General features: G+C 39.2%; 2 protein-coding genes across 2 annotated transcripts in view; one reads left to right on the forward strand and one right to left on the reverse strand.

The window, feature by feature from the left end:
* Positions 1 to 14,814, forward strand: part of LOC131228867 (putative pumilio homolog 8, chloroplastic) — a 34,888-nt gene extending 20,074 nt beyond the window's left edge. The window contains exons 3-7 of the mRNA XM_058224716.1: positions 8,052 to 9,011; positions 9,472 to 9,631; positions 13,083 to 13,246; positions 13,339 to 13,591; positions 14,268 to 14,814. Of these exons, the coding sequence (XP_058080699.1) occupies positions 8,052 to 9,011; positions 9,472 to 9,631; positions 13,083 to 13,246; positions 13,339 to 13,591; positions 14,268 to 14,375 (1,645 nt within the window). The 3' untranslated portion in view covers positions 14,376 to 14,814. The remainder of the gene's footprint in view (positions 1 to 8,051; positions 9,012 to 9,471; positions 9,632 to 13,082; positions 13,247 to 13,338; positions 13,592 to 14,267) is intronic.
* Positions 14,815 to 16,468: 1,654 nt separating this feature from the next.
* LOC131229410 (transcription factor MYB98-like) lies at positions 16,469 to 17,821 on the reverse strand. Its single transcript, XM_058225366.1, has 3 exons — positions 17,666 to 17,821; positions 17,440 to 17,566; positions 16,469 to 17,178 (listed from the first exon to the last, which is right to left on the reverse strand). The coding sequence occupies exons 1-3, from the start codon at positions 17,809 to 17,811 to the stop codon at positions 16,591 to 16,593; spliced, it is 861 nt and encodes a 286-aa protein (XP_058081349.1). The 5' UTR covers positions 17,812 to 17,821; the 3' UTR covers positions 16,469 to 16,590.
* Between the last annotated feature and the right edge of the window lie 1,170 nt (positions 17,822 to 18,991).

Raw genomic sequence — 18,991 nt, forward strand, 5'->3', positions numbered from 1 at the left:
TGCACATGCATGACATGCATGTCGGTGAGTGCATGGGTTTGGCTATACACATGTGTAAAGAATTCCGTACTATTTATGGTCTTCTCCGTAGTAATATTGATATGGGGGAGCCCACAATCATATATTTGTTTTATTTACACGCTGTTCATCTGTTCTACTGGTTCATTTCAGGGTACGAGTATAAAAATGAGGTAGATCCAAATCTTAGGTGGACAACAAAAAGGAAACGATAATGATTGCACACCCACCGTTAAAAACTTCTTGGGGCCACATAAGGTTTAGATCAAACTGATATTTGTGTTTTCAATTCATTCATGTCTGTGTGACTTAATCAAAAAGTTGGATAGAAAATAAGCATAATAGTGGGCCTTAGGAAGTTTTTAATGGCAGGGGTTCAATCATAACCATTTTCTTGTGATGTGGTCCACCTGAAATTTTAATATACCTCATTATTTGGCTCATGCTCTAAAATGATCTCAAGAAATGGATGGATGGTAGAGACATTGCTAAGAACCAAATTGCCTCTAGAGAAAACTCTTCAATTTTTTATTTTTTTAGGGAATTTTTTTGACAGTAGCAAATCATCATTGATATATTTACATCCAGCGGATAGCCAGGAAGGAAGCCTTTGCACTGTAACTTCCTGTCATGAAAAGTTATGTGAAATCCACCCCGTTCATCCATTTTGGCAGATTATGATAGAACATGGTTTAAAAAATGAGGCAAATATATAACCCAAGTGGGCCACATGACAGAAAATAATGAGGATTAAATGTATGCCATTGAAGTTTTCATAGGGTCATAGATGTTTTGGATCAGTCTAATATTATTGTGTTTTCAATCCATCACAGTAAGAATGAACTTATGAACTGTGTGGATGACATATAAACTTTAGCATAGACCAAGGGATGTTTCAACGTAGGCATTTCTCCTCGCACTTTTCCCTCTTGTACGACCCACTTGAGTTTTCAATCTGCCGCATTTTTCATCACATGTGATAAAATGATCTGAAAAACAGAAGGATGTGATAGATTTCTCACAAATATCATATTAGGCCCAATCTGATCCCCGTTGGAGGTCGTTCCTTGGAAAGGCAAGTGGAGGAAAAACGGAAGGTACTTTTTTTTTTATAACTTGATTAATGAGGTAGTTTAATAACATTATAATTTAAAAAGGTAGTAAAATAAAAATAACATATTAATATTATCCTTTTATTTATTTTATAATTTAAAAAGGTAGTAAAATAAAAATAACATATTAATATTATCCTTTTATTTATTTATTGGGGTATACCCTGACCTGAGCCCATAATGATGTTTATGTTTCATCCATCTCATCCATCCATTTTTCCAGCTTATTTTAGGCAATTGCCATAAAATTAAGTAGATCCAGATCTTAGGTGGACCACTTATTTTAGGCAATCGCCATAAAATTAAGTAGATCCAAATCTTAGGTAGACCACACCATAGGAAATGGTGGTGATTGAACGCCCACCATCAAAGTCCTCTTGTGGGCCACAAAAGTTTCGGATGAATATGATATTTGTGTTATCTCAATCACTAATATTCCTATGGTGTGGTCCACTTGAGATTTGGATTTGCTTCATTTTTTGGTGTGGAAAAATGGATGGACGGCATGTATAATACTATTAGTCTATTACATCATGATAGGGTCCACGTAATTGAATAGTACCGAGACCTATGTAGTCGAGGGGTTACTACCGAAATTTTTACATGACCTGTAACAACTGTATAAAAGCACATGAGCTAGTGGGGCACATCATATTTCATGTGTAAATCCACTCCGTCTATTAGATGATAACCATTAAAAATTATTATGATATAAAAATTTGATGGGCCACACCAATCAGAACCATGTAAAGGTGATCCTAAGTTCATGTCGTGTGGCCCACCTGATTTTTGTATCTGTATAATTTCTGTCTCATCATTCAATATTGATGCGTTATATCTTATTAAAAGTTTTGATAAGAGATGCATGCCATGGTGGCCCCACTTTCAAACCTATTGTTAACGTCCAATCCCATTTTTTCATGTTATGTGACCTTTCGAGTTTTGGATCTAATTGATTTTTTATCCCAGGTCCTTGTGTCGAGGGAAGAACCTGATGGATGGAGCGGATGGATGTTGTGTATAAAATTGGTGCCCCGTTGTTCTAAGCGGCGGATTGCGTGGTGTTCTAGGAGGCGGATTGCCTAACGCGGATGTCCTGCGAACTTTTGCAGGAAGGTCCTGCGCTTGAAACTTAGGTGGGTCCACCGTGATATTTTTCAGTAATCCACTCCATCTATCCGTTTTGTGACCTCATTTTAGGTGAAGAAAATAAAATGTAGTGGGATACAAGACTCAAGTAGGCCGTACTGAAGGTAAAGGTGGTTAGGGAAATTTCTACCGTTGAAACCTCCCTAGGTTTGTAAGTTATGGTTACATGCCATCCATACCGTTAATAACGTCATTTGTGCTGGGATGAACTGAAAACACAAATAATATCATGATTCAAAACTTTCTTGGCCCCACGAATATTTCAACTGTGGATTTTCAATTATCACATTTTCAGCTCACTTGAGCATTGGATACGGTTCAGTTTTGGCCTCGTATCCTAAAATGAACTCAACAAACGGATGGACGGAGAGAATTTCTCAAAAATATGAAAGTGAGCCCCACCTGGTTCCTGTGCAGGAACTTTCTGCGAAAGCCTTTCGCAGGAAAACCGCGTGGGATTGCGTACTACCCCAGCAGGGGTTCCATGGGGCCACCGTGATGTATATGTTTTATCCACTCCTTCTATCTATTTCAATACATCATTTTAGTATACAATTGAGGCAGATCAAAGGCTTAAGTGGACCACACACCACAGGAAGCAGTGGGATTGAACTCCTACCATTAAAAACTTATTAGGGCCCACCATGATGTTTATTTTTCATCCAACCTGTTGATAATGTGATGTAGACCTGGATGAAAGGAAAAAATAAATATTAGCTTGATCAAAAACCTCTATGGCCCTTAGGCAGTTTTAAATGACAGGCTTTCAATCCGCAGTGCTTCCATCGGTGTGGTTGACTTGAGGCTTCAATCTTTCTGATTTCATGGCTCATGCTCTATAATGATATATCAAAATGGATGGACAGTGCAGATAAAACTTATACATACGGTGGGCCCCGACAGAGCCCTTAACAGGACCGCCCGTATCTACCTTGATCCAGGGGGGATTGTATTCCATCTGCGTCAAAACAGGTGGTGTAGTGCTGCGGAAGCGGATTGCGTCCTACCCCCGCCCGGACGATAATCCGTCCGGGTGGCTATACGTGGGATCCACATTGATGTAAGGTTTTTATCCGCGCCGTCCATCGATATTTACAGATCATTTTAGTATGTGAACCAAGAAATTAGGTAGAACCAATGTTTAAGTGGACCACAAAGTGAGGGTTGAACGCTTACCATTAAAAACGTATCAGGAGCTGCAGAAGTTTCGGATTAAGCTGATATTTTTTTTTACCACTTCATGCATGTATACATGACCTTATGAATAGGTTGCATGGTAAAAATAAAATAAAATCACCGTGGCCCTTAGAAAGGTTTCAATGGTGGATTCATTATCAATACTGCTTCCTTTGGTGTGGTCCACTGGAACTGTGTACGTGCTTCATTTCTATGGTGGTAATGTAAAATGATCTGAAAAAAGGAATAAACAGTGTGGATAAAGTATTCACTTCACTGTGTACCCTACAGATCGCTACCCGGACGGATTATCGTCCGGGCAGGGGTAGGACGCAATCCCCTTCCGTAGTGTTGCACGGACTCCTTCCTATTTCAGAATACTGGAACAGACCCGAGGAAACGGATTGGCTACTCCCCCTGACACAAGCCAATGGCTGGTGGTCGGTGCTCTGTGGGGCCCTCCTTGATGTATTTGTTTCATCCATTCCGTCCATCTATTTTTACGGATAATTTTACGGTATGAGTCCAAAAATGAGTTATATCCCAATCTCAATTGGACCACATGACAGGAAACAGTGTTGAATGAGTGCTGACCATTAAAAACATTTTGGGGGCCATAGAAGTTTTGGATCAAGCTGATTGTTGTTTTTTCCCTTCATCTGGGCTTGTATAACCTAATCAACAGATTGGATGTCAAATAAACAGTACAGTAGGCCTTAGGAGAATTTTAATGGTGGATATCCAATCTCTATTGTTTTCATGTGGTGTGGTCCACCTGAGATGTATATACCTCTAATTTTTGGGATAAAGCAATAAAATGATGTTTAAAATTGAATTAACAGAATGGATGAAACACATACATCATAGTGAGGTCCACAGCACACCGACCACTAGCCCCAGGGCTGGTGTCAGGGGGAGTAGCCAATCCGCTCCCCAGACCCGAATACCTCTTGTTTTACGCAGCGCGTAAACACTAAGGTCTGTGGAGTCCACCAGTTGAATATGTGAAATCTACTCCGTCCATCATGTTCTATCGTCAATTTTAGATCCTTATAAAAAAAAAATTCAACAAGATCCAAACCTCAAATTATCTACACGGGAAGGGACAATGGAAATGTGATGCCAACCATAGATTTTTTATGTAGGAATACTATTGTATTCATATTTCATCAAACCCATTCATCATGTGTGAATAATCCTAATGAAGGAAATACCAAAAATAATGCTAATAAAAAACCCATGTGGGCCACACCACATAATCTTATAGGTTTTACAAGAAATTTTACATTTATCTCATTGGTGTGGCCCATATAATATTTTTATAAATCTATATTTTATTATATACGGGTTAAATAATTTTTCTCATATGATGAATGGATGAAAGTTTCACGTGCAATATAATGGCCCCCACAAAACTTGTTTATTTCACCAAGCTTGCATAAAACAGGCATTGTAAATAGAGCGGGGCATTTCTAACCCGATTCGGTGGATCCGACCCGACCCGACCCGATCCGTCCCGTTCCGATCCGATCCGACGGCCTGGATCGGTGCGGGTCGAGTTGAACCATCTAGATCCGAATGCTTTCCGGATCGAATTCGGATCGTGGTTAATCCGGACCGATTCGACCCGAAACTCGATTCGAATGGATCTGATCCGACTCGCCCCGACCCGATCCGGAGTAGATAAACCACATGCATTGATATATATCTGTTGTAGGTTAGCTGCTGCGGAAGGCTCTCTCAGGGAGTGTGGAAGACGGAGAGAGGACGCCTGCTGCGGAAGGCTTCCTATGCTGGGATGCAAGGTGGGGTCTACCGTGATGTTTATGAGAAATCCAACCCGTCCATCCAATTTTTGAGCTCATTTTAGGGTATGTGACCAAAAATTACTAGGATCCAAAACTCGACTGAGCCATATAAGATGAAATAGTGAGAAAAGAAATTCCTATCGCTGAAACCTTCCTAGGATCCGTCTTAATGTTTATATGCCATCCAAACTGCGTATAAGGTCTTTTTTACTGGGATGAAGTGAAAACTCCGAAAACAAAATACTTTGACTGATACAAAACTTTGATTGCCATCTAAATATTTCAATGGTTAAAAATAAATTCCCACTTTTCATCTCTTGTGAGCCATTTGAATTTTCGATCCACCTTATTTTTTCACACTGGTCCTAAAATGAGATTGAAAAACAGATGGACGGGTTTGATTTCTCACGAACATCGCAGTGGGCCCACCCGGAATACTAACGCAGGAGCTTCTGCGAAAGCCTTCAGCAAAGACGCACTGACGAGTGAGACGGTGAGAGTGGCGTCTGACGCTCCTCGAGCTCCGGGTTGTACGAACGGTTCAAAGGAGATAAAAGTTATATGCCCCACTGAGATGTATTTATTATATCTACACCGTTTATATATTTTTAGAGATAATTATAAAATATTATCCAAAAAATGATTAATATCTAAAGATCATCTGGACCACACCACAACTAGCAGCAGATATAATTATTTTCAACTTAAACAATTCGCGTGGTCCACTTGATAGTTAGATCTATCTTATTTTTTGTCTCAAGCCTTAGTACGAGCTCGCAAAATGCGTGAACAGTTTGGATATAACACATACCCCATGATCAAACTCACAGGACTGGCTAATGTCAATACAGTGCAATGCACTATGCACTACACGCCGCTGTGCTTTCTTGCTAAGCGAGCCACCGCCACTTAGCTTTCGTTTTCGTACGCGGATTGGCTACTCCCTGCCATCAGCCGGTCAGTGCTCTCTGGGGCCCAACATGACTAATTTGTTTCATCCATGCCGTTCATATATTTTTCCATATAATTTTATCATACGGGACTAAAAATGAGTTAAATATCTATCTCATTTGGACCACATTACAGGAAACAGTGTCAAATGAGCTTTGACCATTAAAACCCTTCTAGGTCCATAAAAGTTTTGTATCAAGCTGATATTTGTATTTTCCCTTCATCTGTGCATGTATGACATAATTAACAGATTGGATGTCAAATAAACAGTACACTAGGCCTTAGTATGATTGTAATGGTGGATATCCAATCACTATTGTTTTCCTTTGGTATGGTCCACCTGAGATTCATATCCCTCCAAATTGTTGTGTCAGGCCTAAAATGATCTTTAAAAATGGATGAGTGGAATGGATGCAACACATATATCATGGTGGGGCTCACATAGCACTGACCATCAGCCACAGGGCTGGGGGCAGGGGGAGTAGCCAACCCTTTCCTTGTGCTTTCGTGCAGAGCACGTCTGCACCACGTGTCGTGCAAAGGAGGGAAACGGATTGGCTAGTGGTCGGTGCTATGTGGACCCCACTATGATGTATGTGTTTCATCCATTCCGTCCATCTATTTTTACAGATCATTTTACAGTATGAGACCAAAAAGGAGGTATATTCCAATCTCAAGGGGACCACATTGCAGGAAACAGTCTTGAATAAGTGTCGACCATTAAAAACATTTTGGGGCAATAAAAGTTTTGGATCAAGCTGATTTTTGGTTTTTCCCTTATCCGGGCCTGTATGACCTAATCAACAGATTGGATGTCAAATAAACAGTACAGTAGGCCTTACGAATATTTTAATGGTGGATATCCAATCTCTATTGTTTTCATGTGGTGTGGTCCACCTGAGATTTATATCCATCTAATTTTTGGTATCAAGCACTAAAATGATCTATAAAAATGTATGAACTGAATGGATGAAATAGATACATTATGGTGGGGCCCACGGAGCACCGACCATCAGCCACGGGGCTGGTGTCAGGGGGAGTAGCGAATCCGTTTCCGCAAAGGAGAGAAAAGCCTGCGCCTGGAGATCTGAGTTGTACGAACGGCTCAAGTGAGATGAAAATTACATGGCCCAACGATGATGTATTTATTATATCCAAACCATTTATTCAATTTTGCTGGTCGTTTTAGAGCATTTGAGAAAAGGTTGAATCATATTTAAATCTCAAATGGACCACAACGGAAATAGCAGCAAGGGTGATGATTTTTACCATTTAATATTTTGATCTGAATCGTGCTCAACCCGATCCGAATTGGATTTTCTAACCGAGTCAGACTCGGTTCGGGTCAGACCAACTGCAAATCGGATCTGGTCGAGTCAGATCTCCCGGATCCGAATTCGAATCGGATCGAGTTCGGATTAGCCGCCCTACATTTCGGATAGGATCGAGTTGGACCGAATCCGATCTGACTCGGTCCGATGCCCAGCTCTAGTTGTAAAGTACTCCAGTCTTATTCCACATGCACGACCGAAAGCGTTTATTTCTCATTTTCATGCAATCTCTCTGTTTAGAATTTCTTTTTGTTTCTAAAATTCAAACCATATCAATCTCTATCACTTTTCTTAATAGGAAACTTTATATAAAATTCAAATATTCAACATATCTCGTATATTCTTTTAAAATTCCAGGAGATTTCAAAATCTCTTTCCGTTTCCTTCTTTTTCTAAAACTCAAATACTCCAATAACCTCTATCACTTCCCACTTTTTTTAAGTATCTCTGAAATTTATAAAATTTCCAAAACTCCTATACCTTGAACTCTTTAATTCTTTTTCAAGGTTTGGAGATCTTCCATCTTCTTTCAAGATGGATAGATTACTAAGAGATGATGAAGAAGAAGAACTTTTCAATCGTTTCAGCCAATTCTTCATTCAACGACGAACATCTCTTTCTCTTTCCCAAAACAATCACCCCCTCTATCCAAACGCCGCTTCCCAAGCTAACCCCCCGAACCCATCTTTTCTTGAAACTCTCTTTCCTTGCTACCACCCCACCGCTCCTACATCTCAACCCATCGGATCACCTTCCATTCAATCCCCATCAATCAATCCTGACCATTTATCCCCCCTCAGTTACTATGAAATCCAACGGGCTGCCGCTGCTGAGCTCGACAGCTATATCCGGCTCCAGGAAGCCACCATTCTCCGTTCACGCATCGCTGACCCCAGGTTCTCTGCTCCCCAATTGAATGCTATCGATGCCGGCTTCGAGCTGCCTAATGCTGACTTGGGAAGATTGCCGCATTGCTGTGGTTGCTGCTCTTCGGCTGTGAAATCGTCGCTGGACCACCAACGGATGAAGAGGGAGTATATCAGAGGATGCTCGAATGGCAAAGGCAGGTCCGGTCCCCCCACTGATAAAAAGAATTACAGAGATGGGTCTGTTTCTCGATTTGATAATGTGGGTGTTCTTCCACGGCCCCAACGCCCCTGCAACCTGCAGCTGCCTGCTGAGTACTATTCCATGAATGAATTTATTGGACATATAGCGGCTATGGCAAAGGACCAAGCTTGTTGTCGGTTACTGCAGGACAAGTGCGATTTGGGGGGATTGGATGACATCAATGCCATCTTTTTGGAGCTGAAAGATCACCTTTCCGAATTGATGGTCGACCCTTTTGGGAATTACCTTATTCAGAAGCTCGCAGAATTCTGTAATGATGAACAGAGGTTGGAGATGGTCTTTGCATTGACAGAGAATGAACATGAGCTTTCCAGTATATGTCTTGATACGCACGGGTATAATTTCTTTAATCTTGATTGAAATTAAAATTTTCAAAGAGAAACAAGAAAGATGATGGGTAGTCAGTGAGAGTAGGATCTTGATTCCCACACTCCCAAAATGGGCCAATGTGGTATCTGTATGACATCCAAATCATTGATTTTGTGGGTCTCGCTTTGCATGTGATGTGGCCTGAAGAATCGAGGTCGTCTAGCCATCACCTGGACTGTGGATGTATAATGAAATTGGCAATTAGATGAGCTGACCAATTTTCTAGATTTGTTATACACCTGTTGCCCACCAAATGACTGAACACAGTCAGAACCGACTGATGAGTGAACTGGATCTCTCATCTATATATCACATTGGCACATGTTGGGAGAATATGCAGGTAGCAATAGCTGGCTTTTAAAGAGATTTAGGAGTCGAGCCTTTCAATAACAGAGATGATTAATGAACTTTTTTCCTGTTTTCCAGAACTCGTGCAGTGCAAAAGCTGTTAGAACATCTCACAACCCCACAGCAGAAATCCCTGGTTGTATCGGCTATTGCACCTGATGCAAGCATTCTGACGAATGATGTGAATGGTCATCATGTCATGTTGTATTGCTTCAAAAACTTTAAGGAACATACTGAGGTAATTTCTGATGAAGTTTATCTGAATTATAACTATTTCTTTGGTAGAATTTTTTGATATGTGCCAATAGTATTTCTTTGCCTTGAGTAATAGGTGTTCCATATCTGCATTACTTGATATCTGTTAGTCTTGTTACCAAACAGGGGCTTGTCACAAAAGTTCTGTGTATCGATAAATATTTTTAATTGAAAACATTTGAAGCTATCTACCTTGTATTTTTAAGACTTGCTTTAATGATCCAAATAGGAGTCTGTTGAATTTTGGGCTGGGTTATTCTTGTCTGGTTCACTGCCTTTTCATCTCTATTCTCATTTTAGTTTTTTATGAAATCGGATTATTGGGTAATCCAAATTCTTGTCATTCAATCATGGGGTTTTGATAGTTATGCAGATAGAGATTTGATAGCTAGACCGATGGAGATTTGATTGTAGGACAGCAGTTATAGGAAAGGATTAGCTAGAATCAATAGGAATTTGTGTGAAAGGATTAGTAAAGAATCAGTAGGAATTTCTGCTTCTTCTAGTACTTGAAGAGGGTTTTCATTCCTTGTATAACCGAGCTTAATGTTATTATCTAGGTGGATTCTTGTGATTCCTTTGCATTTGGTTCTTTCTTCTAGATGGTAGTTAGTGTTAGTCCAACTCCACATATCATATCCTCAGTCTTGGTCTTTTAGTCATGGGATAAGAAGTGTAACTTTGATTGAATTCTTCTTTTGTGACAAAGAAAAATGAAATGACATATATACTAATTTGCCGAAGCTAGGATGTGAATCACTTTCTCGCCATGCATGCTCCTGTTATCTTTGTTCCAGTGTCTTAACTCCATATGGGAATGGAATGTTGAAGGCAATAGATATGTGTTCTTTGTTTCGCCTTTCTGCTCATTCTCTTGGCAACATAAAAGCAGATAATAATTAGAGAGAACAAAATACAGTTCAATGCCCAGTGGAAGCCAGCATTTACACTTTTAGTTCTTGCCACTAAAATTTTTCATAGTAATGGGCGAGTTGATTGTTGACTTAGCTGGTGTTTTTGATTGATAGTCATTGGTTGAAGTCATGGGACCCACCAAATAAGTGATAGGACCCTCTATGGTTCTGTTGGACTACTAAAATGATCTTCTTTCACTAAATCCACAATCTTTTACAGACCAGTATCCACGCTTTTGTAACTCTTCAGAGATCAATGGATTGGATCTCCTAATTTGACCATTGCCTTTTGTCCTCTACTAAATGCATCTTGGTCCAATGTAGATGGACCTATGTGTGGCGCACCACCCAAGTATCTTTTATTAAACAAGCATAACATCTTCCATTAGATATCGTGGAAAGTGATCCATAAATGACAGGTCATTCTCCATGACCCACTTGATCCAACTCATCCCAATGGTCGACCCATTCAAATGTAGACAAATATCATCACTGGTGGCTCTACACTTATCAAAGGACCCTTTCCAGAACAGAATTTTGAGAAAGGATTTTAACCCGTTGGCTGCAACTTTTTTAATGACCTCACAAGAGGTTCAGAAATTCTAAATCTTCTAGAACTAGTAAACTCTATTAATGCCATCCATTTTGAAATCAGAATTGGGGCCATGTTAAGCTTAAGAAGAACAATGTTTGTAGAGAAATGAGTTGTTAGATGAAAGCCACCACAACATTTTAATTGGCTCCCAACAAGATTAGGAAAAACATGGACTGAAGTACACATTACAGATCATTATAATGAGTGTAATTTTCTGGATTCTGTTCTATTCCTCTGGTGTCATCAATCTCTTCGGATATTATTCAAAGGCTTCATCTACACATTTTTATTGTACTCAGACCCTGAGTAGGCCTAGTTGACAGAAGATGAGAAGTTACTCTGAATTAATACCAAGTCACGTCCTAGAATGGTGCAGGTTAATAGATTGCACTCTGTTTTCCTACCAATGATGCATGGAAAACCAGACAAGCATAGTTTGAACTGGATGATATTTGAAGGATGAAAGCCAAAAGCTGGTTCAGGTTGTTTGAACTGGATGATATTTAGCTATAATCCATGCACAATGAAGCCTGTGATATAGATGGTCTGGGTTGGTGTGCATTTCTTCCAAGTGTCCTGTGGATGAGTTGTCACAACTGATTTTTCAATACTCATGAACATTAGTCTAGGCAATCATGCACTTTTATGATTATGAAGTCTAAAAGACTTCATCTGAAGTTCCTTAGTCCCTCTGCTCTGTTTTTTGTGTTGTGTGATGGTACACATCCTGGTATTAAGGAGTGCGGTTTTTCTCTTGGTTTAATCCTCCCTCTCACACTGTGCATAGACACAGTTTAGTGTATCTGCAATCAGAAACTAGCCTTATCTCTTCCATTCTGTCTCTATGTTGTAGGCCAGGGTAAATTCATTGCGCACATGACCATACAGTTGTGTTCAATTTTATTTATACCACTTCTGTTAACTTGCTTCTACAACAAGCATCTCTTTTAGGAAAATATACCTTTTTAACTGTTTATTAAAATCAACCATAATTTGCTTGAGTGTCTGAACTATTTTGTGAGTTTATATTTCAAAAACATTTATAAGTCTGGTTTCACACAATAAAATACCATGGAGGTGATTTTGGAAAGTAAGCTTTAAAAAAATTGTGAACCGCTTGGTGGTTTTAAGGTGGTTGGTTCCCCTGCCGGTGGGGGGGGGGGGGGGGCTTTCTATGACTCTCTGGTTGGTGATCTAATCTCCTTTTCCTGCTTGTTGCCTTTGGAGAAGACCACTCCAGTAGTGTCAATTCTTAAAAAGTGGTCCCTACCATTACAATTTCCCTGTTCAGCTGACTCATCAGCTGGGCCACATGTATGTTGATTCAGACATCCAGTAGTTCATTGTTTTATATTGGTGTTTATGATATGATGACTGGATCATCATGTTTCAGGATGGGGCCTACCTTTTTAATGGCTATTATGTCGTGCACATGTTACACCTTAGCACGTGTACAAAATGGAGTCCTAATATACATTTGGGTCAATGATAATATGCCTACCTTCATGGGCACTTTTGGATTGTGCCTGAAGCTTGTAGACTACACATGTGAAGATCCAGTAATCAAACTTCCATCCATTCATCCATACGGTCAAAATTTGTAATGGTTGGATGATCCTAATCAGTTGATCAATAACATGTGAAGATCAAGTGGAGAAAAATAGTTTCAATCATCCCCTTGAAACATCTATTTGATAGGTTCCACTGTGTTTTGCTTATTCCCCCCCTACACAAAGTTCCTCTCTCATATATGAGAAGTCAAATACAAGTATGTGGATGCACAAAGGTTGGCCCCACCATGAAGATCATGTGGTGGTGCAGAAATGAGTATGATCCACTTATCATGCAGGTTACATATCTACTAAGGTTGTTACAACAATACACCTTTGTTAGTTTTGCTGATAATGGAATTTCTTTTTTGGCAGCACCTTACAAATGCAATGCTGGACCATTGCGTTGATGTTGCAACAAATCGCCATGGATGCTGTGTAATCCAACGATGCCTAGAACACACCCATGGAGAACAGAGAGAACAACTGGCATCTGAAATTACTGAGAATGCACTTTTTCTTTCAGAAAATCAATTTGGGTCTGTTAATGCTAACCATAGTTATGTTCTCCATTGATGCATATTTTCTTGTGGATGTAACCTGATTTCGCTACTCTTTTCTTTTTCTTTAGCAATTATGTTGTGCAATATTTGGTGGAAATGAAGATACCGCGCTTCACAACCAATGTTATTCGACAGCTACAAGGAAATTTTGCTCACCTATCTTTGCAGAAGTTTAGCAGTAATGTAGTGGAGAAATGTTTGAAGGAATCGAGTGAAGAGGAAGCTGCATTGGTTATTAGAGAGCTGCTTCCAATTGCTGCGACACTTCTACAGCATTGTTATGGTAACTATGTTATGCAGTCGGCATTTTTTGTCTCAAAGGTTAGATCATCTTACTGACCTCATGCTGTCCATAGACATTTCTATGATATACTTTTGAAGATGAGGAATTGCATCAGCAAATAAACAGTTTGCTGAGGGATCTCCCTTTCTGTACATGAAGGCCCATGATTTAGTGATTTGGATCGTTGATCTGATTCCCCATTGTGGATTTGGGTTGCCACACCCAAGGGGAGGAGCCTAGCTCTTCAAACTTCGATTTTCACCCGTTCAATTTTGACCATTGCTGTATTTTCTTTTTAATCATCTATTTGTGGACCACCAACCAATGGGGGCTCGAGTCTGGGAGATTTTCCTGCGTCTCCCACCAAGTTGGGGCCCATCTAATCAACAAGCTTGATTACCAAATTGTGTCCCACATCTATAGATTTTAGGCAATGGTGTCTGTAATGGTCACTGCCACTACCGTTACAATACAGGCTGTAATGGCTGTTACATTTTTTTATTTTTTTGAAAAAAAGAAAAGAAAAAACCTATTTCGGCGCCATAATGCCATTATGGCCATTACAAGCTGTAATCGGGTCGTTAATGGCCAATTTTTTCTGGTATGGTGGTTAGACAACCATTTTGGAATTCCTTTATTAGAGGGCTTCTGCTTTAAAATTTGGTTTGTTTCTTTATTCTAATGGTTTATTCTTTTTACTCAACATGATGGCAGGGCCCCATCCGTGATACTATAATTGACCTTGTTCGGAAGCATTTCCCTGTTCTGCGCAGCCATCCTTTCGGGAAAAATGTTGCAGCTTTAGTCAATCCACGGAGGTAGCATGTAAATGTCGAAGGTAGGTAGAAAGGTATCTCTAGTTCCAGTCAGGTGTCAGTTTTAGGTTGTAAAGAGAATAACTATTAGCAGTCTTAGGTTCATTTATCTATTGGTTGTTGTTGGTCGGGAAATGTTGTGATTAAAGAGAGAGCTTTTGTGCATTCCCCGGGGTGGAATAATTTGTGGCTTGGAAGTTGTGATTAAAGAGAGCTTTTGTGCATTCCCCGAGGTGGAATAATTTGTGGCTTGGAAGTGATGTTGCGAAGGGTGTACACAAGCCTTTTTGAGGGGTGTAAAGGGATATTTTCTTTTTTATGGCCTATTACCTAGGTGCATTTGTTCTTTGTATTTGAGGGCCTTACGTGTTGCTTGTTATACATTGAATTTTAAGTCATGGATTATTAAATACAGTTGAAAATATGGTTTCTCTTGTTATTATCCATCTTCTCTTGCACTTTTTTCCAGATTCATTCCTAAATCTGATGGTTTATTTATTTGAGTATGAATCCTACTTATGCCTTCTTTATGAACCTAAGAGACTTGATGGAAGTTTGCTCTTCTATGGTTTCATGAGTTGATGTTTGTCAACTTCTATAGTGACGTGACTTTTCTCAGCTTTGAGAGATTGTAACTCAGATGAATGGTGATCATTCTCTCCATCTAAATCACTAGATCCATCAAAAATATCATTTAGGGTGTTTTTGGTTGCACTGAATTTCATGAAAAAACATGAAATTTGCACCAAATTAGACTGATTAATCATGAAATTTCATGTTATTGATGCAACCAAAAGCGTTCTTGTGCAAAACACTGTCAGATTATGATACAATAATGATTTACAAGGACAAATGATCTGTAGGTAGTATAGCACAATTCTCAAAATTATGACTTAAGGTGAATAGATGTGTGCTACATCATATGATCTAATGCAAGTACCCTACCTTTATGATAAGGTTGATTTGCCCAAGCAACATAAGACAGGTAGAGTAGTGATGCTTAAAAGAAGTTGAAAGAATGCTGCTTCCATGGTGTTTATTAGTTTTTAGAAAATGAATTAGAGTACATTCAGGCGCCATTTTGTGTATGGTACAACCATTGTAACTATACCAAGCAACCCAGACCAACCAGTTCTAGGCTACACGTGTCAATGCTAAAAAATTTCAGCAATCCAACTGTTCCATCTTTGGGCTTTCTTCCAGGTCATTCATCCAAATCTTTCTGGACTTAAAATAAAGGGTGATGGATCATATAGTTATATTGACACTTTCAATCAACAGAATTGGTGGGGAATTCCATCCAAAGGGGCGGCCCACTGATTCAAAATTGTAGATCCATCACCTTTTCCACCACTCCAAAACCTTCTTTTAAATAATAAACCCTGAAGCCTAGATTTTTTAGAAAACAAATCAAAATCAACAATCTTCGTTTCTAGGAATGCATGTGCATCAAGATTCATTCCATTCCACAAGCAAATGTGCAATCAAAATATTTATGTTTGATTTCTACTAATGCATGCATATCCTTTGTCACCTCTACAGAGAAAATTCCTGATTGTACAGTTGTACATACGTGCTTACTACTATTAAGATAATATTTGGTTGTACAATACAGTTTTACCTTTAATTACTTCTGTCATTTTTACATCTTCTACTCTGAAAATTCCATGCCCATTAGATTACAAGTTTGTGAGGGCAGTATTATTTTCCACCCCCTAAATTTTTATTTTTCCATACAGAGGTAATTCGGTCATAGTAAGTTTTACTATTAGGGCAATAATAATCTTTTCAATGAGGACATCACCCCCACACACTAAATTTAGACCCTATTCATGCCAGTATGCCTGAAATGTCCAATGAAATCTGCAATCTTATTGAAACATTCATATCCATTATTTCTCAAATTGCCAAACTTCCACTCCTATCTTCTTAAACTATATTACTGATCACCCATTAAATTTCATGTTTGATTTCAACCTCATCTTGAACCATTTACTCCTAAAATCCCAAATTGTAAAACCTTCATTAGAAATTACTATTACCATTTATTCCTAAAATGCTGGCAATTCGAAAACCAAGCAAATAAATAAATATATGTAGAGAGAAGAATTAAGTGAGATGAAGAAGGCCTACAGTTTTAAATTTAGAAAGCAATAAAGGACAAACATGTATAAGTCTAAACCTCTAAGTTGTCCAAGTAAGAACATCTAACACATGGATTCTTACCAGTTACTCATGTTTACTGAGGAAGAAACCAGTTCTATCAGGTCCATTTCTCTCTTCACCTGTTCAAACTCCACAGGGAATTCTTCAAAACCCATGCACGGGTCTTGTTGTTCCAATAGAGAACCAGAGGAAGTGGAGGAAATTGTAGTAGCAGAGGCCCAATTGAAGAGCAGAGAAAGGTCCATATCATCAAATGGCACTTGCATTTTTTCACTTGTTTGCTTCTCTCCAATAGCATGGAAATCTTGACTCACCAAGGAAGGGGATGGGGCCTCATCAGTGCATTTACCTTTGGTTTCTTGGCCTTCCTTGCCTTCCTTGCCTTCCTCACCTTCCTCACCTTCCTCTACACCCAAGCTTGTCCTCCGTATATACTCTTGCAATAAGATGCTTGGCCGACCTTTCTCAGCGGTCTTCCGGATCCTCCTCTTTGGTAACTGCCTCCTCTTTGTAGTGTTCCAATGGTTCTTGATCGAGTTCTCGCTTCGACCAGGAATCCTTTTTGCAATCTCAGCCCATTTGTTTCCCAAGTCCTTATGTGCTTCAATCAATGCTTTATCCTCCTCTTCCGTCCATGTATCCTTCTGCAAAAAGAAACCATTGCTTTCAAACTAAGCTATGTGCATCGATTATAACATGCAATTTCTGTGACCAGTCTAATGAAGGAGGGAGAAACAACTGGATTCAAACTAAGCGATATCTAATTATACAGAATATAACATGCAAATTGTGCAATCAAACGGCTCTATCAAGAGGAGAAATCATAGTTTTGAACTAATAGATCTTTAACTATTGGATTTGTGCAATCTTCTGCTCAATACGAGATAAAAGATACGGGGACCCGCCTTGATGTCCGGGCGAAGATGATTATACCATCTCTCTCTGCATTGTTTTCCAATGCGACCATCGAGCATCGATGCGATGTGGGACCACTTCTTCAACCCATGTTGTTGAACTAGAATCATTAGCATTCTGTTGAAATGGGTCATTGATTTAGTAATAGAATTGAGTGAAAGACATGAAAAGAAAAAAAGAAAAAAAGAAATCAATATGAATAGTAAATGACTTGACCTGTCCTCTTCTGGCCTCCATTGCCCCTTCACCAAATAAGATTTTAGTGGAGCTTTCATGCTTCTTGGGAAGAATAGCGGCTCATTCATTAAAGAAGAAATCTTCTTCTCCTGAAATCTCTGCATTGCTTCTTCACCTACATACATCACATGACAGAGAGAGAGAGAGACAGGGGCAGAGGGATATGAAAATAGCTAGTCATTTAATAACCACCATGGCGAATTAACAACCGTCGCTTGTGGATGTCATCGACGGCTGATATTAGCCCACGGTTGCGACGTTTGAGCTTCCCTCTTCGAAAGAGTACCAAAATGCCCCTACCTGACTAATGAAAGTACCGTAGTGTCCATCATATCGTGGCTTCGATACGATATGACAAAACTGCGAGAAAACAATTATATCTCGATGCATTTTCTCCATTTCGGTGTCTTTGATAGTAGATGATATTGATGTCTCATTTATGTTACTTCCATTATAAGTTGTGCTTGAAACAAAATCAACCATAAAAACATTGCATGAATCAAATTTTAATATTCCAATTTAAGTTGTACATCCATGCACATGATTGTTATATCAATTCGTGAAATTTTGCCGATATCTCGCAAGTATGAAAAAGATGCCTCCACATTTCGAAATGTATGCAGCATATGTCATAGCCCTTATTTAGATATTTTACTTATATTGATGAATTTTCTATTTTTGGCCTTTCCACATGTCGCACCATGAGTCGCTCCACATGGTGTGACACATATGGTGTGCCAGCCATTGGAGATATTGCCCGAGCCATACACAACACCATGCATGCCACAAAATGCATGGCTATATTCCAGCACAATAGCATGCACTTGGCAAGAGCCTTCTAAGCATGGTGCTGGCCTTGATCCTCTATTTAAGTATAGGATTTCAACAGTTATAATCTCTTCAAAAATGTGGTTTTATGATCCTTGACATGGGTTTGTTAAATTGAGCCTTGTAATTTCCATAATAGAAAGTTGGGGGACAATTTTTCCAAATTTCATTGTGGGCTTATCCTCCAGTAAAAAGCAAACTATATTCTCAAGAGGGCCTGTAATCTTCTATTTAAAACCTTCCTCCAATGGCAAAATTCCATTTTTAACTGTGGATTTTGTTTAATGAGAGTTGGTGGATTTTGTTTAAGGAGGTTAATGTATTCATTTGTGCCATGGTGTGGCCTTTTTATCAAACCCAGTAACTTAAGGTTGTTCACTGAATTTTCATCACTGGTCTTTGATATTTGTTAAGGTAAATGATCTTAAAGAAGAACCCCAAAACAACTAAGTTCAAAGACTCTCTCTCTCTCTCTCT

This window comes from Magnolia sinica, chromosome 16 (genome assembly GCF_029962835.1).
Source record: "Magnolia sinica isolate HGM2019 chromosome 16, MsV1, whole genome shotgun sequence".
NCBI lineage: Eukaryota > Viridiplantae > Streptophyta > Magnoliopsida > Magnoliales > Magnoliaceae > Magnolia > Magnolia sinica.